The sequence below is a fragment of the Carcharodon carcharias genome, chromosome 3, assembly GCF_017639515.1.
Source record: "Carcharodon carcharias isolate sCarCar2 chromosome 3, sCarCar2.pri, whole genome shotgun sequence".
Taxonomy (NCBI): domain Eukaryota; kingdom Metazoa; phylum Chordata; class Chondrichthyes; order Lamniformes; family Lamnidae; genus Carcharodon; species Carcharodon carcharias.
The window spans coordinates 63,801,329-63,826,588 of record NC_054469.1 but is presented as its reverse complement, the minus strand read 5'-3'; the positions used below and the strand labels follow the sequence as shown (position 1 = coordinate 63,826,588).

Sequence of the window (25,260 nt, the reverse complement as noted above, 5' to 3'; positions counted from 1 at the left end):
GGCCTGCGTCTTTAGGTCGGAGCAGGACGGACCAATGAACGATCGACGTTTATTTGCGCGTGGTCGTGGTGGTGCTGGGGTTGGTGCTCGTGCACGTAGTGGATGTGCGCCCGAGTTAACGGTCGGTGGGGTTTTTTTTTCCGGTCGGGCAGCGCTGCAGAGACCAGGTTGGCCGCTGCTATGCCGGGCGTGGTGCGCTACCGGCGGCGGGAGGCGGAGGAGCCGCGCTAGCTGCCGGCAAGCCAAGCCAAGCCAAGCCAAGCCAGGGTGTGGTTTGCTGGGCATCTGCAACTTGCAGCAGAGCCGGGGTGCCGGAGAGGAATTAAAAGAAAGAGTGGCCGCCGGTTGCGGTGCAGGGTGGAGCTGGGGAAAGGCCAGGGCCGGGTCAGCGGCTGAGCTCCGCACCCCCCCCCCCCCCCCCGTCGCCAGGGTAAGGAAAGGTCGGACTGCAGACCAATGGTAATGGGGCTCCTCTTCACCAAACTGTGGAGCTTCTTTTGTGACCAAGGTAAAGGTGGGCCGTTATCCCGCTGGCGCTTCTCCCTCTCCTGTTGCTCCGAGATCCCGTTTGTTTTATGAAGTTTAAAAACCCCGCTGCTGGAAGTCTGATTTTTAAGCTTGTCTGTGTGGAGGAGCCTCCCCACTTCCCTTTCGCCAAGAACTGGTTGGCACCGCAGCCACATTTAAGCTCAGCTTAAAGAGCTGCGTCTTTTAAAGTGACTTGGCTGCATCAATCGCTTCCCATCCGTTCAGCTGCCCCATACCCAGGACCAGAACATCCCGCTACCTGTCATATCTTCTCCCATTCCTAATGCCCCCACAAACTTACCAGTTAGATTTTCAGCCCTTTTGCAACACTGAAAACAAAGCTGCACACCACATTTCTTGCTACTGTCATCACTTTACCCTGTTTGGCCACCTTGGTTGACCACACTGTTGTCCTCCCATGCTTCTTTTTTGATTGTCTCGCTCTGTAGGGCTGCCTTGATTTGGTTTCACTCATCCCTAACAAATTGGAGCTAAAGGATCCCCAGATCTGGCTTCTCTTTCAACCCTTGCACCTATATACACACTGTCTGCCAATGAATTATCAATGTTTTCCCATCCTCATCTACTTGCTGCCTTTTGGCAACATCATCTCATGAAGAGAATTTCTTTTTTACTCAGAAGGTTGTGAATCTTTGGAATTTGTACCCCAGAGGGCTGTGGAAATACATTGAGTATGTTTAAAGTAGAGATTGACGGATTTCTAAATACCAGTGACATAAAGGGAAATGAGGATAGTGTGGGGTAAAAGGGATTGAAGTGGATGATCAGCTGTGATCGTATTGTATGGCAGAGCAGGCATGGTGGGCTGAATGGCCTGCTGATGCTCCTATGTTCCCTTGTTCCACAGACATGGACTCAGCTTGAATGTGTACCTTTTGTGGTGCAATTTCAATCTCTCCATCATGTTTAACATTTCAAGGAAAGTAATTGGAATAATTGAGTTTGGAAGTGATGTGAGATGTTCAGTAGCTGATGGGCTGAGGTAGGGATGAAGCATGGGGTGATGTTTGTGGGTAAGAAGCAGAGACTGGAAATCTGAGGGTTCTGTAGATAAAAGGTTGGTAATGAGGATTTGCGAGCATCTGGCTAGATTGCTAAATATCAGGTGAAAAGACTCAGGACAAGAATAACTGCAGCAGCTGATGAGCATACTAGTGCCCCCATTAACTGGCCAACAAATTGTCCAGTAGGTTAGTAGGGACCATAAACTGTAATTCAGATCACAGGATACCTAATATCAAGGAAAGCTATTTGGCTCACAATTCATCCATCCAAACTAACCCTATGCTCTCTTTTTCTCCTCCACACCACCCAGCCCTGTCATTTTAATTTCTTAAGGCATTGCAAGATTTTCAGCTTCACCTCTCTATACCTGTAAGTCCATTCCCAGTTTTGATCACTCTAGAAGAACAACTTTGACAATGCAACTTACTTTTTACTTGTTTACAAATTGATCTGCTCCCACAGTTTAAAGTAATATTTCATATTAATATTTTGTATTCTCTTAAAAAAAAGCTCTGTGGTTACCTCTCAAACACTTGCATTGCACAATTAAAATACCAAATTCCTACAAATTTTCCTCATAGCTTGGACCTCTGAAACTAGAGAACAGCGTTAAGGCTGTTCTCCATGCTGGCTTGACTGTTTGAATGTTTCCTTATTTCTCAGTGGCCAGAACTTGACACAGTACTTAAAACGCAATCTGTGTCAGAATATTGCATTTTGGTCAGGAGTTCTTCTGGAATTGCATTCTCGGTTTTGGCTGTATAATTTGGATATTTCATTGACTTTTTTGACTGCTATTAAGCATTATTGAATGTTAATTCTAATGAGGTATTGTGTTTTGCATTCTGTGTCAGTTTTAATACCTTTTTTAAATTATTATGCATAATTTATAGTCTTTTGGTAGTACAGAACTTTGAGTATTGTTGAAAAAGACATGTCAAAGCTTTTCATCTTGCACTCATCAGGGCACTTCAAGAATACCAATATAAAGGGAAAACAACAATTTATAGTGTGTGAAGAGACCGCTAATTGGTTAGCAAGTGGATTCTGATTGGTAGAGGCGTTACCATGGAGAATGCACAGTGTTGGTGACTGACGGTTAACTGGCAAGCATTGTTTGAAATTTAAAACAGGCAGCTTGACCCTGATTGGTCAAGGCATTGCCCTGAGGAATGAGTCAACGAATGGCTGTCACTGAAAGATTCAACATGTCTCTTTTTCAGCAATATGCATAATTTGAATGGTCCAAAGACTAGTTAATCTTGATGACAATGTTTTGTTCTGTATTGAGTTACTACATCACCCATTTTAGATGACCTTCATTGTTAATATTAATTTGGAATTCCCTCTGCGAAGGGCTTCTAAGAATGTGTTTAAGGTTATCTCAATCTTTCTCGTGCTGCCTTACAAGCTGCAGCACAGTCTTTGGGGCGAGCGGCTCTTTCCTTCTCCCTATAGTAACTGTTGTAACATTGCTGAATATCTGCCACACATATACATCATAGAATGCCAATGAACATTTCCAGTTTATCAATCTATGATGTGTTTTGGGACTAGAAATTGTAATACCTGTGTACAAGCTGATTGCTTTTAGTGAATTTTTGCTTGTTTTTTTGGGAATGATTTTTTTTGTCATCGAAAGCTCCTGACCATATGTTGCATAGACTAGATGTAAACTAAAGCTCCCTATAAAGTGATACGCACACAAAGCAAGAGTATGTGAAGTGAGGTGCCGTGCTGATTGCACACAACGTTGACTGTGAGAGCCATGCCCTCTGTGTCCAATAAAAGCGCTGCTATGGTTCAATTGTTGTGTCCTGCAAATTCTTCTTCATGGGGTCATGGTTAGTGCACATGCCCGATTTCAATCTTGCGGCCCACTGAGATGGAGGGCCACTCCTGCAGCTCAGTCGCTAGCCTAGGTTGCCCATCGTTGGAAAGAGACAAAGAAACTGAAAATACTGAGAATCAATTCTATTGATGATTTCTACTGCACCTTGGAGTAAAACATTTTCTAGTTGAATGGAGCTCTGCTAGGCAACACCGCTGTTTATTATCTGTAAGTGGATAATGGCGTGCCAGATAGAACTATAATATGGATGCAAGTGTTAAAGATTGATGCCATTTTGTGGTTTACTTCTATTGAACAATACGTAGCTGAAGAGATCTGAGATATTAACAGTTCTCAATGTATTGAATAACAGTAGAGCTGAAATCAGTAAAACAGATGCTTAAACTGTACAGTGCTCTGACCAAACCACACCTTAAGTGCTTTGTCCATTTCTGATTACTGATACATAAGGGGAGCATTGTGGATTTAGAGGTGATGTGGAAAAGAGCCATGAGTTTGTTTTAAAGAGGACTATCACAAAATTATTGGATTAATGGTACCGATAAATTTTTCTCACACACAATGAGTAACCCTTGGAATGGATCCCTAGGCAGGGTGGTGGAGGTAAAACTAAAACTTGGAATCATTTGGAAACACCAGTGATGGGAGTGGAAAACTGGAGGTTAAATTAATCCTCTCAGCTTTATATTTATAAATTGCCTTTTTATCCATAATTTGCACCAGTATGCTTTTATTACAATGTTTTACTGATGCATTTTGCACTCATCAAAAATCTGTATTTTACAGAACATAAAGTTATAGTAGTTGGCTTGGACAATGCTGGAAAGACCACAATCCTTTATCAATTGTAAGTAGTGGTTGTCTTTGTACTTATTAACAAAAGCTGTCTGGTTGTGATCCATTGCACAAATTTTGCAAGTGATGTAGTGCTTGGATGAAATACTTTCCATTTCAGGCACCCAGTGATAGCATAAGCCTTCCCATGACAAGAGTATCATGGTTAAATGCAGATTCAAGTTCCAATTAATAGCAGAGAATTTCCTACTGTACTAATTTTTCACACCTGGGTTCTGCGAACTCTTAGGTTTATCAATTTAGTACTAAGTAGTTTTGTGCTCTGGGCTCATGGGTAGAAACTATCCAAACATTTCAAATGGATAAATCTTGTCATGTTTGTATATTCTAACACTGAGCTAATCTTCATCAGCTTGGCTTACAGTTACATCGATAAACATATTTCACATATATAATCTAAAAGAATCAAAATATCAGAAAGGATATCACGACCTCTGTCTCACGTACAACCTAGGTTAGAAAACTCTAGATCAGCCATCTAAATCTCACTTCCCTATCTACAACTGCTGTGCTGATTAACTGCTATAGCATGAGTAACACTTTAAGCTTAACATTTTGTGAACAATCTTAGCCATCATGCTTTGTTGCTTAGCTTTTAACTGTATAATTACCCATAAACAATATTTGTGTAGTTATTAATCAAATCTGATTATCAAAACCACAAGGATCCTACATAGGTTACTGATCCTTCTGCCACCAGAAATGGTTTCTCCTTATTTACCCTCATGATTTTGAACACCTTTATTAAATTGACCCTTAACCTTCTCTTCACCAAGAAGAATCACCCAACTTCTCTCATCACCCCACTTAAAATGAAGTTCCCCATGCCTGGTAACAATATAAATTTCAATAGCCACATTTATAGTGTAAAAAGTTGACCAGGTATGTGTACACATGCAAGATTTTCAATAGTTTATAGATTTATAACCATTCTAGTGGGTAAGTGCAGTCTTCAGTGTATTACTATGCAATGCAGACCTGAAGGCCACGGGTTCAATTCCTGGTCTGTGCCATTGGCTGATCTAAATCAGGTTTGGAGCTAGTGCTGTTCCTCTTTCCTCAGCATCATTGGAGGGACAAGGAAGAAAGAAATGGTGGTTACACCTGCTGGAAAAGGTGCATTGTTCTGCTTGGGCCGAGCCAACTACAGTGCCAAACAGCCTGCTAACATTCATTGTGCAGGCCTAAATATGAAGAGTTCATGTTTGGAAAAGATACCACAGAGCACCCATGGCACCAGATCTTATTAAGAACCAGCACCTTCAGGCAAGAAATAGGAAAACAAAACTATAAAAGAGTTGAGTTGACTTTTCAGAATGAGTTTTAAGACTTAAGTGAAAAATAAGTTGAAGTTTTGAAATTCCATATAAGAGCATAAGATATAGTACGGCCCATCAAGCCTGCTCCGTCATTCAATACAATCATGGGTTTCAAGTCCACTCGTGCTCGCTCTCCACATCCTTTGATTCCCTGAGACACCAAAAATCTGTCTGTTCAAGCATTAAATGTATTCAGTGATGGAGCATCCATAACCCTCTAGGGTGGAGAATTCCAAAGATTCACAACATTTTGAAATAATTTAGCCTCATCTCAATCCTAAATGACCTGCCCCCCCATCCTGAGACTGTGCCCCTGTGTTTATATTCCCTTACCATCAGAAACAATCTCTTAAGCCCCTTCAGAATCTTGTATGTTTCAATGAGATCACCTCATTCTTATAAACTCCAGAGAATAGAGGCCCAATTAGCCCCTCATCTTAGGACAACCTCTCATCCCAGGGACCGTTCTGGTGAACCTTTGCTGTGCTGTCTCCAATGCAAGCATATCCTTAAATATGGAGACCAAAACTGTGCACACTGTTCCAGGTGTGTTCTCACCAAAGCCCTATAAAATTGTAGCAAGACTTCTTTATTCCAATACTCCAAACCCTTTGCAATGAAGGCCAACATGCCATTTGCCTTCCTAATTGTTTGCTATACATGCATGCAACGTTTTGCTTTCCTTGTATGAGCATACCCAGGGCTCCCTGAACATCAATATTTACAAGGTTCATACCTTTCAAAAAAAATTCTGCTTTTCTATTCTTATGACCAAAGTGGATAACCTCGCGCTTCCCCACGTCATACTCCATCTGCCAGGTTCTTACCTATTTGCTTAACCTGTCTATATCTCATTGCAACCTATCTGTGCCCTCCTCAGAAATTACATTTCTAATTAACATTGTATCAACAAAATTCGATTCATTGCTGTCTCTTTATCTAAGTCATTAATATAGACCGTAAATAGTTGTGGCCATAGCACTGATCCTTGCAGCACTTTGCTAGTTACAGCCAACTTGAAAATGCTCTGTTTATGCCAACTCTCTACTTACCCCAACTCCATGAGCTCTTATCTTGCCTATTAACTGTTTGTGTGACACCTTGTTGAATGCTTTTTGGAAATCCGGGTATGCCTTACATTGTTAAAACTTTAAGTGATTCTAGCATTTTCGTGACAACTGATGTAAGGCTAGCCAGTCTGTAGTTACCTGTTTTCCCTCTCCCTCCTTTCTTGAACAGTGGAGTTACATTTGTTCACTTCCAATCCACTGAGAGCATTCTAGAATCTAGGGAATTTTCGAAATTCATAGCCAGCGCACCCACTATCTCTTTTACAAGCAAAGGGTGTAGGCCAGCAGTCCCGGGGATTTGTTGGATTTTAGTCCCTTAAGTTTCTCCAATACTTTTTCTCTGCTGATATCAATTACCTCACTCTTTTTAGCTCCTTGGTTGCCCTCTATTTCTAGCATGAAACTTGGGTCTTTTGTGAAGGCAGACACAAAGTATTTGTTCAATGCCTGTTCGTTTCCTCATTCCCTATGATACTGTCTCCTGCCTCTGCTTCTAAGGGGCCAACATTCACTTTAACTACACTTTATATACTTGTAAAGACTATTACAATCTGCTTTTATATCTCTGGCTAGTTTACTCTCATTCTATTTTTTTCCTTTTTTATCAATTTGGAAAACGACAATGCAGATCAAAAATGCAAATTTCCAGTAAGCTTGAATGCACACTTAGTTTGTGCTATGCTCAGTCCTTCTCCATGTGCATTTGCCTCCTCTGACATGACAGCTGCATTCCTCTGGCCACTGATCGTAGGCCAGCTTGCCTTGAATTACTTCTGTTGGAACCACTAGTGTGGCTGCAGGCTGGATCCGAAGCTCTCATCAGCCAGGTGCGGTCCGTGGGCCGTAGTTTGCCCATCCCTGTGTAATGCCATTGTGATATCCATCATCGTAAGGAAGGCAGGTTAGGGTGATTACCAATCCAGATCAGACTGTGGTAAATACCTCCCCTTCATTCAATCTTCATTTGATAATATATCTGGGATAATGGATTCTATGGGCAACATTGTTGATGCAAACATGCATGTACTTTGTAAATCAAAAGTGTGACAGAAAATATTAATTTGCTTTGAAGGCTCTACCAGAAGTAAGATTTTAAATATTACAAATAGAAAAGTTTATTTTCAATACTGAATACGACCTGAAAAATTTATAAAATCCTATTTCTAGTTCTTGTATTCTGAAGTCAATTTCTTCACAAGTCCATCAAAATTTGAGTTGAATTTATTATTTATGCACTTTCAAGGGAAGATTTTTATTTGATATTTGAAAGAAAGCTTATTAAAGTAGAATCTAAGTAACTTCCAAACTTTTGGAAGTTTTTAACTGTATTCCATCTTTAGGATACTAATTTATGACTACACGTTTCAATAAACTAATCAAACTTTATTAATTAGGGCATTTTTTTGTGATATTTCATTATAAATTAATTAATAAAATATTGAAATTTTTATTTGATTCTCTCTCAAAATAAAGTGGGATGTACCTTGAAAATATTGATATTATGCTTGTGTTTCCAAACATGAAGAATGCTTGTTTCTGCTTTAACTGTAGTCATGGCAAGGAATCAAATGTATTCCTTTTCAGTTCAGCTTGTAACCACGGTGATTTATATCCCTGCCAGAGATGGAGTGTGCTGTTGCTGCATGGCATTTAATCTTCTCAGTCTGACTGAGAGCTAACAACTTGACTTGTAACCATCAGGTGTTACCTAATGAAGCCCAGCTTTAGACCTGAAATCTCAACTCCTTTAGTTAAGGGGTAGGCATAATTTTCCTAACATGCACGTGCTTGTCAACTGGCAATGGCATCATGTATTAGTTGATATCCCATGATGATGCTCACAAACATTTGGGGGAAAACTCTTCCACTTCTGGCACAAATGTTCATGAGTTCAAAGTCAAGCTTGTTCATGGGACCAGGCTTTTAAATGTTGCTGAAACTTATTTCATTTTTTAATTGCAACTTTAAATAGGTAAAATTATTTAGACTTAGATTTTCAGTCTTTGATGCTGCACTTGGTGTTTATTTGCAGATCTGGTTTGGTCATGTGATTAATTGGGAAGAGCAGACTTGTAATGATTATTCTGTCTGTTGCTATGATTATATTACTATATCGGTGTTGTCCACAGGAAAAAATGCCTATTGTCTCAGACCAAAATTTCAGGGACCCACCCAAGAAATTTTGTGGCTTTTGCTTTAATGCTGGATATTCTGCTGATGTTGCTATTTAATTGGCATGAGTTGACGAGCCTCATTTCATTTAGGAAGGGTCCTAGCTTCTGTTTTGCACCTTCTCTTAAACTCGGCAAAGCCTGAGAATTTCCCAGGGGAAAAATGCAGGGGTTGTTTCTGTGCTGTTGTGTAGTTAGCTTTTGTTCAATTCTTAAGTTGTTTGCGATTATGCAGTTATTAAAATACTCAGCGTAACAGTGATTAAATTATCTTCACATGACACTGAGTATATTATAAATACTACCATTTTTCAGCTTGATGAATGAAGTTGTTCACACATCACCTACAATTGGAAGCAATGTAGAGGAGATAGTGGTCAAAAGTACACATTTCTTAATGTGGGATATTGGTGGGCAGGATTCGCTGCGTTCATCGTGGAATACTTATTACACCAACACTGAGGTATGTGTAACTGTCTTGGTAGAGGTATTGATTTGTACAAAATGACTGTGATTGATTTTAGACATTGCTAGGCTTTGTCAGATTTTATTAATCTTAATTAAACTTTGTGCTATATTGCAAAGGGATCCCAGGGTTAGGAAGTTGCCAGTCACTAACTGTGCCATCTTCTGCATTGTGGTTCTAGCTGCTCTATTGATAGGTTTTTGGTTGCATCCATCCGGCATCTGCCTTTGCAATGGAAACCAAAAATATATTAGACTATCATTTGATAGTACAGAGCTTAAATTTTCTTGTAAAAAGAGGCATGCTGTCAAAGCTTTTCATCTTGCACTCATCAAAAAAGATGCAAAAAGTGCCATATTTCAAAGGAAGGAACAAATTATACTGTATGAGAAAAGGGTGCTGATTGGTTGGCAAATCAACTGAGTGGAGGAGGCATTGCAATGGATAATGCCCCAGGGAACTATTGTTCCCCCATGCTTTTATTTAATTCAAAAAAGATGCAATGGCTAGACATGTCTTCTGCAGGCAAAAAGACCAGGTTGCTGCAAGTGAGTTACATTGCAAGTCCGCCTGATAAATTAGTCGTTAGCATAATTCTTAGCACACTCAGGATTTTTCAGCAAGTGCTGTCCAATCCTGGAATCACATCTAACTTTGGACACTCGTATTCTGAGCTTTGCAAGCACAGGTGCTTGAATACCATCAATACTCTGTCTATTGCAAACAGCCAAAGGGACATGCTGTTTGATAACATCTGCCAGTCATTGGGACATACAGCCTATATACCTGCCATCACACTGGCACTGAAATTCACATACCACTTTACACATTTGTGTGGTAGGTAGAATGTCTTTTTGGCTACCAATCTAAATTGTCAGTACAATAGCTGAAACACATTTTATGGACATATCAAATGTTTTTTGCTAGTATTTGTATCCACCATTGTATAGATAATGTATACTGCACGAATTTTGATTATTTCATAGTATTTTTCTTGAATAAATTAATTATTGTACTTGATGCTGGTCTGATTTCTGATAGGATTGTGAATGTGTTGCATTTAAAAACAACTGTAATTAATGGATTTTATTAAATATAAATATAAACTTGAAAGTTGTTAGTTCTGAGATAATTGAAAATTTTTCTTTGAATCCTTGTCCAAGTTTTTAAAAAAAAATCATTTATTGGATGTGGGCGTTGCTGGCTGGGACAGCATTTATTGCCCATCCCTAATTGCCCTTGAGAAGGTGGCAGTGAGCTGCCTTCTTGAACTGCTGCAGTCCAAATGGTGTAGGTACACTCAGTGCTGTTAGGGGATTCCAGGATTTTGACCCAGTGACAGTTAAGGAACGACAACTTGGAAGGGAACTTCCAGGTGGCGGTGTTTCCATCTGTCTGCTGTCCTTGTCCTGCTGGATGGTAGTGGTTGTGGGTTTGGAAGATGATGTCTTAAGAGGCTTGATGAGTTCCTTCAGTGCATTTTGTAGATGGTACACACTGCTGCCACCATGTATCTGTGGTGGAGGGAGCGAATGTTTGAAGATGGGGTGCTAATCAAGTGGCTGCTTTGTCCTGGATGGTGTTAAGCTTCTAGAGTTATACCCATCCAGGCAAGTCGGGAGTATTCCATCACGCTCCTGACTTGTGCCTTTTAGATGATGGACAGGCTTTGGGAAGTCGGGAGGTGAGTTACTCGTTGCAGTATTCTTGGCCTCTGACCTGCTCTTGTAGCCACAATACTGAGATGGCTAGCCCAATTCAGTTTCTGGCCAATGGTAACCCCGAGGATGTTGATAGTGGGGGATTCAGCAATGGTAATGCCACTGAATGTCAAGGAGCGATGGTTAGATTCTCCCTTGTTGGAGATGGTCATTGCCCAGCCCTTGTGTGGTGCGAGTGTTATTTGCCACTTACCAGCCCAAGCCTGGATATTTTCCTAGCTGTATTTGGACATGGACTACTTGTGCCCAAGATGCAAGGTAAATTCTTGAAGTAATTCTTCAAGATTTTAAGCCTTCAGTGGATTTCTCTCTTTTAGAAATTAACACTTTTCACTTTGTGATGCCTGGCTTCCTAACGGAGATACCTTTGTGTCATTACTAAGGCTCAGTACTGACTTGTCTAACCATTGCATCACCATGCTTCTGCTTAATGGTGTATTTTGGAGTTTATTCATCGTACTGAGAATGATTTGTTTCACACACAAACTCAAATTGAATGTACTATTTTTAAAAAGAAAATGTTCTTAAGTTTCCTTCTACTATTTTCAGTTTATAATTCTGGTTGTGGATAGCACTGACAGAGAGAGATTGTCAATCACCAAGGAGGAACTGTATAGGATGCTGGCTCATGAGGTAAGCCTATTAATAGATTAATGATTAAAATATTTTTACAAAGGCTCCATGACTTTTAAAAAATCATACCTATTAATTTGTAGAGGTTGGCAGAGGCTTTATTGAAGATTGTGAAATATGAACTCTGTCTGAGTAAAGGATTATGTTTGAAGATCAATGAAGCTTTTTCAATGGAGTTGGGATGCAGATCAGCCATGACCTAATTGAATGGCAGAGCAATCTTCAGAGGCCTATGCATGTTCTAATGATGTCTGAACCTTTAGTTTATACTAAAACAAATGGTGTTCATCTTGTCAACCTTGGGAAGAATTGAAGAGCACAAAGAAGCTACCAGGCTTTCTAATTGGAAGCTATCAATGTTCTTTTTTTCAGGATCTAAGGAATGCTGCTGTACTTATATTTGCTAACAAGCAGGATAAGAAGTGTTGCATGTCTGCAGTCGAAATTTCAAAATTTCTTACACTAAGTGCTATCAAGGACCATCCATGGCATATTCAAGCCTGCTGCGCCCTTACAGGAGAGGGGTGAGTGTACTGTTCAGTTTTACAATCAATTTCTTATAAAATGCTATAGCTAATGTAAAATACTAGATTTTGTTGTTCACCATTCATATATGAAATCCTTCACTCCTTAGTTCCCAATTCATTCCACCAAAAAAAAATCATTTTCAACTAAAATAGATTTACCCCTTTTACAGCTCCTAAAACAGTTCTCCCCTTGCCCATTCTTCACAAGTAGCATGAAGCAACCTGCAGAATCTCCATGCTCACTCCCCAAAAGGCAAAATTTGTATCAAGTTTGTCTGTAATCCCTGGAAGTCACTGTGGCTGTCTTTAATAAAGGAACTCTCGGGGGTCATTGTGTGGCCATCACCATTCTATCGTTCCATCAAACAAATGCACAGATTATTCTGGCTATTGCCCATCTAGCTATTTGTTTAGCAGAACAACTCCATGGGAACCAGCACATAGCCAGGCCTCCTCGTCCTCTTTCTTATGTGCAGGTGTCTGTTCATCTGCATCCCAGTATCTGGACCACAGTTCCTGCTGGTATTGCACAGAAATTAATCCTAGTAGTCCACATAAAGTCAAGTTAACCTAGAATATAAAGATTTTAGAATGCTGGTCATGTCTCAAGGTATCTAAAATTCATAAGTGCTTATGCAAATAGAATGTCCTTTTTATAGTGCATTCCTTTCTAATCTGTGCTTTTTCTGTAACCCACACATTTCTCTCTCTGCATTCCCTTAGATCCCATATGTAGTTTACCCATGCAGTAATATGAATGGCAAAGGAAAAGAAGTCGTCACAGAATGGGTGCAAATGAAATTTTAAAAAACAAGGGTAAGAAGTAGAGAAGGAAAGGAAAATGAAGTAGAGAGAGGAATAGTAAAGAAAGTAGAGAGATGTGGAAGATGAGGAAAAGCAATAAGCATATAATAATTAGGAGCAGGAGTAGGCCATTCAGCCCTTTTGAGTTTGTTCCATTTGATCCATCTGACCTGATTGTGGCCTGAACTCCACTTTGCTGTCCGCTCCCATGTCCCTTGATTTCCTCGTTGATGAAAAATCTATTTAATTCAGCCTTGATTATATTGAAAGACCTAGCCTCCACTGCTCTCTGGGGAAGAGAATTCTACAAACCAACAACCCTCTGAGAGGAGAAATTTCTCCTCGCCTCTGTCTTAAAAGGGAGGCCCCTAAACTCTGTCATCTTATTCTAGACACCCCCACAGGGGGAAACTCTTTTCAGCATCTGCCTTGTCAAGTGCCCTCAGAATCTTCTATGTTTCAATAAGATCACCTCTCATTCTTCTAACTTCTAAATGCTGATGAGTATAAGCACAACCTGTTCAATCTTTCCTCATAAGCTAACCCCAGGAATTAGCCAAATGAACCTTCTCTGAACTCCTAACGCAAGTATATCCCCCCCTTAAGTAAGGAGACCAAAGCTGTATACAGTATTCCAAATGCGGTCTCACTAAGGCCCTGTACAGCTGCTGCAACATCTCTACTTTATACTCCAGTCCTCTTGCAATAACCACCCCACCACCTTTTCCTAGCTTCCTGCCCTTCTAAATTGTCAAATACCCTTGAATATTTTGGCAACATCGCCTTCTGGACTCGTGTTCTTGGCTGCAGATAGCTGTGTCTATCCTCCTGACTATTCTGTCCCGTACTACCACTACATTCCTATTTACTCCCCCAACTTGAGTGACTCCCTGCACCATGTTGCCATGGTCAGTTTGCTCAAATATCATGCAGCCCCCTTTTTTGTCCATACAAGCTGAAAGAACCTCGAACCTGATGTACAATTGGAAGGGTTGATACTCCACTATTTCTGCCTTTTGTGTGCCATACCTGCCTCACTCACGGTCACATCCTCCTGCCCCTACTACAGACCAAATCAGAAGATCCTAGCCTAAGAGTTGTGACTGCCTTCTGGAACAAAATGCATAGGTAACTTTCCCCCTTCCTGATGCATCAGTGTTTGAAGCTTGGTATCCAGCTCATCAATTCTGAGCTGAAGTTACTCAGGCCGCAGACACTTACTGCAGATGTGGATGCTGTGGATCACACTTGTGTTCACCATCCCACATGCTACAGCTGCAACACATCACCTGCCCCACCATCTTTATTGTGTTTAATTCAACTAATGAAGTTTAGAAATAACACTCAATGATCATCTTAGTTATATCAAATGGTTTAACTAGTTAGTCTGCAAATTTAATACAATACTTGTATCTCCCCTTTATCCGTTTAAACTACTGCCCCCCCCCCCCCCCCCCCCCCCCCCCCCCCCCCCCCCCGCCCCCCGCCCCCCGCCTAACCCTCAAGTTTAGAAAGGAAAAAGAAGCTTAAAACCCACCAACTACTTACCTATCTGCTTACCTAATTAATGCTTCTGGGCTTCAGCTCTCATGTCCTGCTGGTCTCTAGTTCCCTTTCTTGGCTCATTCCTTTTACGTAAAACAGTACCTCCTCAGTCACTGCACCAAATTGCCTCAGTCACTAAATTGCCTAGCTCACACTCCCTGTCTAGCTGCCTCTGTGACCAGCTGCTCTTCATGCTTGCAATGTGCAAGTTTTGACTGCAATTTTAATGCCACTATAAAGAATAGGATGCAAATCTGCGCTCTCAATGTTAAGGTTCCAAAGTAAATTGAATGGGCACATCTTATTGGATTTAGAGCTTTGGCAGAAATTAGCATTGCATTAGTAGCTTCACTTGTAAGGATGCCTGGTGTTAGAAACTGAAATGGCAATGCTTATGTTGTGAGACCAGAGGTCAGAAAAGTTCCTGGAACACTAAGGAGTTTAACCTTCCAATAGCAAGTGCTTGGTTCTGGATGCCTAAATTGCAAAAATGCTGCCTGTACAGATCCCCTTTGATTAGTCTTTTTCTAGTAAATGCAGTCGAGGCTAATTTGAAGCACTTTGTAACAGTTGACTCTTTTTCCCTTTTCTTCCAAAAAGTGGCAGAGTACTTTGATGTACGATCTATCTATATTTTTTAAAACTTATTAATTTCTCTTTTGCTAATTGGGGAAAACATGCTTTGTAGAAGTTGCACACATGTATAGTCCCATCTGCATTTTCCAAAATTTTGGTTTTATTATTTTAGCTTTTCTTTTAATGCATAGGGCCGAGATTATTGCTTAAAATATCTTTTTCCTCCTCTAGGTTGTGTCAAGGTCTTGAATGGATGACAACTAAAGTTGGAGTAAGATAAAGATATCACTCCATAAATAAGTTACCTTGTACCTGTGGCACTTATGAAGCTGCAAACTACCAGCTGCAATTTAATGAAGTGAATTAAATGCTCCACTTGTGTTTTCTATAACATCAGTCAGCTCAATACTGTGCACTGTCAAATTCTGTGCAGCAAAGATGCAGTGTTTGGTAGCATTGCACAGACTTTTCATGTTCCTATCTTTACAGTACAGTGGTGGTAACTTTTTAAAAAAAAAACGCCTATTTTCTTTTATTGTATTTATGAAAACTATAGATAGTGGATTAAATGGATAATGTGCTTTTAGGTCACAGTTCTTTTCATCTGCATTTTTTTTAGGTCACTGATATCTTATGCACTGTTTTGGTATTGGACTGACTTTGTACCACAAAATCATGAAACTAAAGTATCTCTGCAACTAAGACAAACTGGCAAATTACAGACTAAACTGCATACTTTTTAACAGCTGTAACTTAATATTACTATCACTGAATAATTACAACATATGCGAGGGTACAGTGTGTTTGTTTTTGCTACTGGCTGCCACATTTGGAATGATTTAATATTTCTCTTAGGGAAGTCTTAAATTTTTTTCTGTTGAATTAATTAAAACATTACAACATTGCCAGTGTGATGAATTGACTAGAATTTTATAGGAATTACTTTAGGATTGAATTGACTAACACAAAATCTGGATTCCTGGTGAACTAATCACTGATACAATACCTTTAACTGAGCGCATCAATTACTAAGCTAACAGTATTGATAACTATGTTGATAAATCTGGAATGTACTTGAGAACTAACGCTATCCAATATAAGTAAGTAAACGCTGCTACAGGGAAAAAAATATAATGGGTCCAATTCTCCTGTAAAAAGGAGCAATGATATCTGCATCTAATAAGCTCTTAAACAAATTATATACTATTAAGCCATCATAGTTGAATCTTAACCAGAAATAATAGCAATGCCACCTTTTAGTCCATTACCCAGTTGCCAGAATTCCTGAATATTGGCTGACTGTTTCTTGTTCCTGTTATAAAGGTTCTAGTGTGGCTCATTGGGCAAACCCTGCAACATTAACACAAGTTTATGATGCCTGGGAAGTCGGACTCATCTGATATTATTTTTATTTGAAGAATATTAAAGGGACTTTTTTGCTACAAAATGTGAGTTTGGCTCCTGATTAATTCACTATGCAGCTGAGTCTGCATTTACCTGTGGCATTGGATTGCTTTGTCTTCAAGGCATTTCATTTAGATCTTATACACCTGGAATTATGTCCTAAGCACTTAAATTATTTCTTGATCAAAATTTTTCAAAATTTATCATGTGCAAGGGTGATGCAGTGTTAGTAATGTACACTTGTGAAGTCTTTGACAGACACCTCAGAATTTAGGATGAAAGCTTAAACTTTTGTATATTTTTGGCCAATAGCTCTGTTCAGTTATTTTTAAACCATGTATGTTTATAACTTTGGGGGCGTTTTTTTGCCTTATTAAAACATATTCCTGAAGGAAACTTTGGATGTTTCTCTGCTTGAATGTGTCTTATCTATATTCTATTCAATTATGGCATAATAACGTCTTGATTGTTGTTTTTTTTTTAAACTTTTGTGAGGCATTGGCTGCGCAATACTTGGTCCAACAAAAAACTAATTCTGAAGCACTCTTCATTCTAAAGTATGACTTGTGTTAAAATGTTATTTAAAATTCATAGCAAGAGGTTCTGCCATGGCGTTGACCACAACACACTGCACTCTAATATAGTTGATCTCCCATGATGTTCGTCTGTTGGCTTTGTCTTCATTCTTTCCTCTTTCTGCATTTTCATTGGTGTTTGACTGTCTCATTTTTGAAGGATAGTTTGCTTAGCTCTTTTTCTGTAATCCTTTATTCCCCACCCCCTCTCCAATATGTGCGTGTTAGTCACCATTGTTTATTTACTGATGTACTTGAGTACATGGCTTTTATAAGGTTTGCACCGCATAAGCAGATACAATGCAACAAGAAATTTCTTTACCTGAAGATTGGTGAGAATGTGGAACTAACAACCACAGAGTGATTTAAGTGAATATTTTAGGGGAAGCTAGACAGGCATATGAGGGAGAAGGGGAATAGAGGGTTATGATGATAGATTTAGAAGAGGAAATGTTTGAGGAGGCTGAAGTGGAGCAAAAATGCTGGCATGGACTGTTTGGGCCGATTGGCCCAAAGATACACACTTTAAAGGTGATTAAAGCAATTTGTAAAAATGAGAGGGAAGAATTTGCAAAAGAAAAAGGAGGGTAGCTCATCTCAGTCAAAAAGGACACCACATTGCCATTGGTCTCGATTGACCTCAAACAGTAACCAGGGGGAGAGATGGAGACAGTGGCTAGGGAATGGTATTTGTGGCCTGGACCGAGGGCAATTACTTCAGTCTTCCCATTACTTATTTATTTAATTAGAGGAAATAATATGCTCATTCAAGACTGGATGTTGGGCAAGGAGCATGGCATATCAGAAAGTGGAGGCATTTCTTAATTTTTTCATGGGATGTGGGTGCCACTGGCTAGGTATCAGCATTTGTTGCCCATCCCTAATCACTCTTAAAAAGATGGTGGCGAGCCGCCTCCTTGAACCACTGAAGGCCACATGGTGTAAGTATACCCACAGCACTGTTAGGAAGGGACTTCCAGGATTTTAGCCCAGTGGCAGTGTAGGAATGGCGATATAGTTCGAAGTCAAGAAGTGTGACTTGGAGGGGAATTTACAGGTGATGGTGTTCCCATGCATCTGCTGCCATTGTCCTTCTAGGTGATAGAAATGTAGGTAGGTTTGGAAGGTGCTGTTGAAGGAGGCTTGATGAGTTGCTTCAGTGCATCTTGTTTATGGTACACACTGCTGCTACTGTCTCTATTGTGACGGGATATTTAAAGTGGTGGAAGGGGTGCCAATCAAGTGGGCTGCTTTGTCCAGAATGATGGTGAGCTTCTTGAGTGTTGCTGGAGCTGCACTCATCCAGGCAAGTTGATGGTATATCATCACAGTCCTGACTTGGACATCGTAGATGGTGGACGGGCTTTAGGGAGTCAGGAGATGAGCAACTTGCCTCCAGAATTCCAAGCTTCTGAACTCCTCTTGTAGACATGGAATATGGCTGGTTCAGTTATGTTTCTGGTCAATGGTAACCCCTGCAGGATGTTAATAAAGATGGTGGTGAGATAGAGCTAAGGATTGTCGTGTGTGCATATGGAACCTAAAATGGGCTTTTTTGAGGAATGTGGTGGTACCAGATTTGATGGGGAGGAAGAAACTGCTGAGGCGAGGGAAATAATAACTATCAACTACTCTGGAGGGCAGGAAATTTAAATTAGATGGCCTGCAATTTGGTGGGAATAGTGTCAAGGGAGCAGGAAGTTGATTTTGTGGAGCCCTGGAGCAAGCAAGAAATGACATAGAGAGTAGAGAAAGATGCAGCCTTGGGGGAAGCTCGGCTTGGTAGACTAGAGGAAGGGAGAGAAGCAAAAGAAGTTGGATGAATGGTGTCAATCTTTGTTGCAAAGAAGTAGGTGGAGGGCACACAAGGAAGTGATCAGAGATGGCCATATCGAGAATTGACGTGTTAGGGGTAGAGAGGCCATGAAAGATGGCAAGATGATGAATGTGGTGTGAAAATGGTTTAGGGAGCTTTTATGGAGGGAGAGATCGAGAGGATAGGAGGGTGATGAACTCAGAACAGAGAGGGAATGATGTGTTGCGATGGAGTTTGAAATCACAAGAGACTGTTGCATAGCAGTAATGTTACTGGACCGGTAAGCTTGAGGCCTGGACTAATGCTTCAGAGACACAAATTCAAATCCCACCATGGAAGATGGTGAAATTTAAATTAGGTTAATTAATCTGGAATAAAATGATTGTACTAATAATGGTGACTATGAAACTACCAGATTGTCATACAAACACACCTGGTTCAGAAATGCCTTTTAGGGAAGGAAATCTGCGGTCCTTACCTGAGGTCTCCAGTAATATGCCTGCTTAACTGCCTTCTGAAATGGCCCAGCAAATCACACTGCTATCAAAACTGCTTTTGAATAGTTAGCATGCTTGGGTGCATTTATACCACATGGATTGCTACAGGGTTCAAGAAGATGGCTCACAGCATCTTCCCGAGGGTAATTAGGGATGGAAAGCAAATGTTAATCTTGCCAGCGATGTACACATCAGGTAGGTAGATAATCAGCTATAGTCCATAGGACCGCCGGCATTTTTCTCTATCAGAGAAAGGCAAGTAATTATATAGCTTGAGGGGTACCGCTCCACACCAAGCATGGGGCAAGTCTAGAAGACAGGCTTCCATGAGCTACCACAGCCGGTACGGCACTTGAACCAGTGCTATACGTGTCATTCTGCACTACGTTCTAGCCAACTGACTACCCTTCACACCCCTGGAACAAATAAAGGAAATGAAAAGTGACTCCCTGTGGGGGCTGAAAAAGCAAATAATGAAGATATCTCAATGACTTGGTACTTGGATGGACAATAGAGAATGAAGATTTTAAGGGAGAGGCGAAAGGGATGAAACAAGGTGAGATGTTCAAAAGTGAAAAAAGGTGTCAGAAGAGGAGTGAGTCAGACCAAGGTGTGATTTGGTGATAAAGGCCATGTCTCCACAGGACAAGTAGTGGAAAGCATAGCCAGGCAGGGATGTTTCGTTAAGGAAGGTTGTAACACTTACTATTAGCCAAGTTTCCACCAAGGCCATAACATTGATGCAATCATATGCAATAAACTCATGGATGGCAAGGACCTTGTTTACAAATAAATGTATATACTGGAGAGATGTGGACAGAGCTGGTGATGGCAGAATCAACAGGATCCCTGGAAGAGATGATTGGGGTTAAAAGGAGATAGGGATGATTAGCTCCAGTGAGCATGCTGGGTAGGATGGACTGTTGGGGAGTAGTTTGGGCCAGTTGGGCTTGCTGCTCACAAGAATGCTGTGATGAGCATCTTGATGAGCAATTTAGAGGATGACATCAGAGTCAGAAAGAAAATGCAGGCTTACGAGAGAATCCAGTCTGGGACTGCAGCAGTTAGGCAGATCAAGGTGTGCTGAAGGATTTGTGTAAAGATTTGGGGGCAGAATACCCACTGGGGTGAAGTAAAAAGGAGGCATCATGACAGGAGAGAAGAGCTCAGAGGGTGAAGTGGGAAAATGTAGCAAAGAACAACGTGATTGGCTCTGATTTGAAGTGACAGCTGAATTGTGGACATAAATCATGATTAGGATAGATCGTGTGATGGTCTTTGACCTGAAAGCAGTAACATTAAGGAAAATCTGTAATTCCTTTGAAATATCTGGTGTACCTAATTGTTTTTTTTAAAGTTTGAAAAAGACTTTTTAAGAGATCATTTCAATTATAAAAGGACCTATTAAAATTTTTGGCTAACAAATACTGGTCCAATTTACTTAACCTGGAAGCAGTACCAACAGGAAGGAAGTTAATAAAAACTCAGAGCATGTGGCACAGAGACAGAGTGGAATTGGGAGAGCTGGAGAAAGAAGGTGGTTATGATAGTTCTCCTTGACTTTAGTAACATGGATCTGAGAATTGAGGATTCTGGAAGCAAGAACACCATATAGGAAAGATTGCACAGATGGAACCCTGTTTATGCAGAAGCTGCTGCCTGCAGAAAATTGGCCAAGTTGTTGAAGGAAAGGAACTGGAATTATGGCCGAAACTGGGACCATACAGGTGCAGTAGACTGCCTACTAACTCAGTGAGATGGTCTCTGTTGTATCTCTTATTCTATGTGCAGCTGATAGTTCATACCAACAGTGAAATGTCTTTATTTGCATTGATTTTAACTCGTTAAAGTAAACATTACAAAAATTGAAATCTTGTCCAGTAATTATTTTGGAAATCATTCAGTAAATTTGGTTATTTTGGTTTATGGATCCTGATGGGGAATGTAACAAAATTACAATAGGTCCCAGCAATAAAGAGGGATTGGAGAGGAGATATTAGGAGGGAGTTAAAAATTAAAGTTTTGTAGATCAGGCGGAGTCAGTTTACAATAGCGATGAGCAACAGTCTGGTTTCAGAGACAGGTGTGGAGGGTGAGTGAGTCCAGAACCTATTTGAATTCTAGAATATCAGAGGTGTTTCCATGAAAAGTGAAGAGCCAGGTGAACAGAATGGGTTATGGAGCTGAAAACCAGTGACAAAGTTGCAGGTCACTCAAGATCCATAAGCAATGGAGAGAGAGAGAGGCTTCAGCCTAGGAGAGTGAATTTATGGACAGGAACCACACTGAGCAAAATAAAGCTGAAGGACCAGTATTAGAATAGGTAGAAACTCAAGGTAACGGTAGTGAAGGTGCCTTCATCAGTCTTAGACAGTCCTTCAGGATCAAGGATGACTTGCTTCTACTTTGGCTCATTGGGATCTTAGATGACTGATACATTGCATTTATCATCTTCAGACTCTGCTGCATGTGGGACAGGTGGTGTTCGAAGGGTTGGGTAGGTGAGTTTGGAGATTTGTGTGCTCTTTCCAATGCCTCGATTTAGTCTCTGCCTATTCCCAATGAAGTCTCTCGATGTGTTTGGTGCCTTCCTGAATGAGCCTTCTCATTTTTGTCAGTCACAGGCCAGGAGCTCCCATGAATCAGCAGTCGGTAATTTGTCACCCTACTCCATGATGACATGCAAGCCATGATCCTCACCAACAGAACCACCACAGACTTCGTCAAAGTGAAGACTGGGGTCAAACAAGGCTATGTTGATCACAGCAACCCTCTTCTCCATCGTGCTCACTACAATACTGTAACTCACCTCCAGCAAATTACCTAGATGCGTGGAGATAATCTACAGAACGCACAGGAATCTGTTCAATCTACACTGCTTTCACTCCAAAACCGAAACCACTCCAACTTCTGTCATTGAGTTCCAGTATGCAGATGTTGCAACTCAGAAACCGAGCCCCTGGTCATTGATTCCTCCTCTGAAGTTTGAGAAAATGGGCCTTTCACTAAACACTCAGAAAATTAAGATCCTTTTCTAACCAGCTCCCACAGCACAACACCTCCCCACATCGATTAAGATCAACAGCAAGATGCTGAACAATGTGGATCATTTTCCATATCTTGGGAGCCTCCACTCGATGAAGGCAATGACTTTTCAATGGCAATGACATTTCGATGAAGACAACCACATTTATCATTACCCCTAATGCCAGCTCAATCTTTGGCTGACTGAGGAAGAGTAATCAAGTAATGTCCAGTTTGTGATTTGAAAACCAATTTATCGGATTTGATTTTTCAAAGATTTTCTTTTTGAAATTTGGAAGAGGTGACAAAACAATATTGTTTTCTTTTATTATATGTATAATGAATGACGTGGATTTGCAGATCATTTCATTACTGCCTTTGTCAGATTATTAGCAGATTCTGTAACAATCTACAACTAACCTCAAGGTACAGGTTACTTCTGTTTTAATCAACAGCCATGGGAGTAAAAGAGTTGCTAAACCATATGTGTCATGTTGTGAGGAGAGTTGGAAAGAATCGTTCCATGGAGGAGACCTGCATTACTCTAAATATAACTGAGCCATAATTAAATACTGCAACTTAGCACTTTTCACATATACAAACCTCTCAGCACTTTCTAAAAAGGTAGATGCCAATCAGGAACTGAAAAATATTTGTGGGAATGTGTAAGCAAACCAAAGGCGAAATTGAAATAATAGACTTGAGATGGAGAGATTGCAAGGCAAAATAGTTTTGAGAGAGAATTCAGGAGGGGCATGGACAAGTTGGAAGTAAGCAAAATGATGTGCTGGCTGGATACTATGATTCAACATTTTCCAGGAGACTTTTGAAGATGAGGACAGGGACCTTGGAAGTAATTTGCTGGAGTTTAGCAGTGACTCAGTTAAAGCATATGGTCTTAGTGAGAAAGGAGACTTAGGTTGCAGAATCCTGATAGCACATCCTGCTAATGTAGCAATCTTACAAAGAAATCAGAATTACTGTCCGACAGAGCCTACTCGGTTACAAAGTCTTCAAGTCATGCCTTGATATTTGTTAGGAGACTGGCTCAGCTTGGTGCTGTCCTTGAAGATTTGTTGAGTACTTCATGCAATAAGTTATTAAACTGTCTATATTCACACCAACCCTATATTTTGTTATCTTTTAATCTGCTGGGCAGGCATTTCAAATCAATCTACCACCTTGCTAATAAAACTGCTTTCAGATTTTTGTTATGCTTGTGTTGGTGCCTCCTACCATGTACTTTTTGTAGCTGGTGACGGCTCTCAAAAAAATGTATAGATGAAAAGCAAGAAATAGCAAATTTTGGAAAATCAAACAAAAATAGAAAATGCTTTTTTTATTCTTTCATGAGATGGGGGATTACTGGCAAGGTCAGCATTTGTTGCTGATTGCCTTTGAACTGAATGGCTTGCTGGGCCACTTCAGAGGGCAGTTAAGAATCAACCATATTGTTATGGGTCTGGAATCACATACAGGCCAGATCAGGTGAGGACAACAGATTTCTTTCGCTAAAGGGCATTAATGAACCAGATGGGTTTTTACTACAATTGTAGTCACCCTTGAAACTAGCTTTCAATTCCAGATTTTATTAATTGAGTTTCAATTCCATCAGCTGCCATGGTGGGATTTGAAGTGTTCCCAGAGCATTAGCCTGAGTCTCTGGAATTACTAGTACCGCCGCTCCCTCCCTACTGTTGGAAACACTCAGGTCAGGCAGAACTTGACGTACTTGCAGTCAGTACAAGACAAAGGTGCTCGCTATGATCTTGAAAGAAGTTACCAGCAAAGATAATGTCATGCTTTTCCCCTTTCCCTGCTGCAGTTTAAACCTGGCATCAAGTCAAGGGGATCTCTTGGCATGCAGCAGCAGTAATATCAGCAAGTAGGTAAGTAGCCAATTGCATCAAAATATCCACAGCCAGCAAACTAGGCACTAGATAAAAGCACTTAATAATATTCATTTTAATTTAAATTTTCAGAATGTAAACTAATTGAATTATGATTGTATTAAGATAGAAGCTAAAATAAGATTAGCAAATTTTTAGAAAACATTTTTAAAACGTGGAATTGTTATAGAGACATTTGACATTCAAAAAATATAAAATTAGCTTCTCAGGGCCAGTGATGGTACTTAGCAGTAATTATGAAGTTAATATGCTGTTAAAAACCCAGCTACACGTCATTCAACGAGGTGTACCTTTTTCAAGGGATCTTAAAGAAAGACAAACAGCATAAGAGTAGAAGTTCCCATCAATTTATATTGATTACAGTCTGGAGGGACATCCGGCTCTGAAGAAGCATAGATTAATTGATAGCCACAATTTGCAGGGCTACAGCAAAAAAGCAAGGGAGTGTGACAAGCTGAGTTGGTCTTACAGGTAGCCAGCCCTAACCCAGTGAGTGGATTGGCCTCGTTCTATGGTGTATCTATTCTATAATTGTATGGTCCTCGTGGATGAGAACATAATAGAAGTAGGAGAGGACCGTACAGCCAATCAAGCCTGCTCTGCCATTCAATATGGTCATAGCTGATCTTCAGCTTCAACCATCATACCCACTCCCATATCACTTGATTCCCTGAGAAAATAAAAATCTACCTCAGCCTTAAAAACGTTCAACGATGGAGCATCCACAATCCTCTAGGGTAGAGAATTCCAAAGATTGAGTGAAAAAATTTCTCTTCGCCTCAGCCGTAAACGATAGGCCCCTTATACTGAAACTGTGCTCCCTTGATCTAGCCAGTGGAAAGAATGAACGGAATCACCAGTGCCTGCTGGCGTCGGGCCTGTTCGGTGGTGTGAGCTGACAATATGGTGAGAAGGCCAAATATTGGTTTCAAGATGTCGTG

The 25,260-nt window shown here is 40.4% G+C and overlaps 1 protein-coding gene across 6 annotated transcripts; it reads left to right on the top strand.

The window, feature by feature from the left end:
* The first annotated feature begins 38 nt into the window (after positions 1 to 38).
* On the top strand, positions 39 to 24,298 carry arl8 (ADP-ribosylation factor-like 8). Of its 6 annotated transcripts, none has more exons than XM_041184511.1 (7): positions 39 to 121; positions 4,193 to 4,253; positions 9,137 to 9,284; positions 11,558 to 11,641; positions 12,014 to 12,165; positions 15,325 to 15,364; positions 22,004 to 23,522. In XM_041184511.1, exons 1-7 carry the CDS (start codon positions 103 to 105, stop codon positions 22,076 to 22,078), a joined length of 579 nt encoding a protein of 192 aa, XP_041040445.1. In that variant the 5' UTR covers positions 39 to 102; the 3' UTR covers positions 22,079 to 23,522. The 6 variants fall into 6 exon arrangements, with proteins under 6 accessions (XP_041040445.1, XP_041040444.1, XP_041040446.1 ...); XM_041184510.1 differs by having other exon boundaries at positions 75 to 508; XM_041184515.1 differs by lacking the exon at positions 39 to 121 and adding an exon at positions 1,886 to 1,923.
* Positions 24,299 to 25,260: the final 962 nt, after the last annotated feature.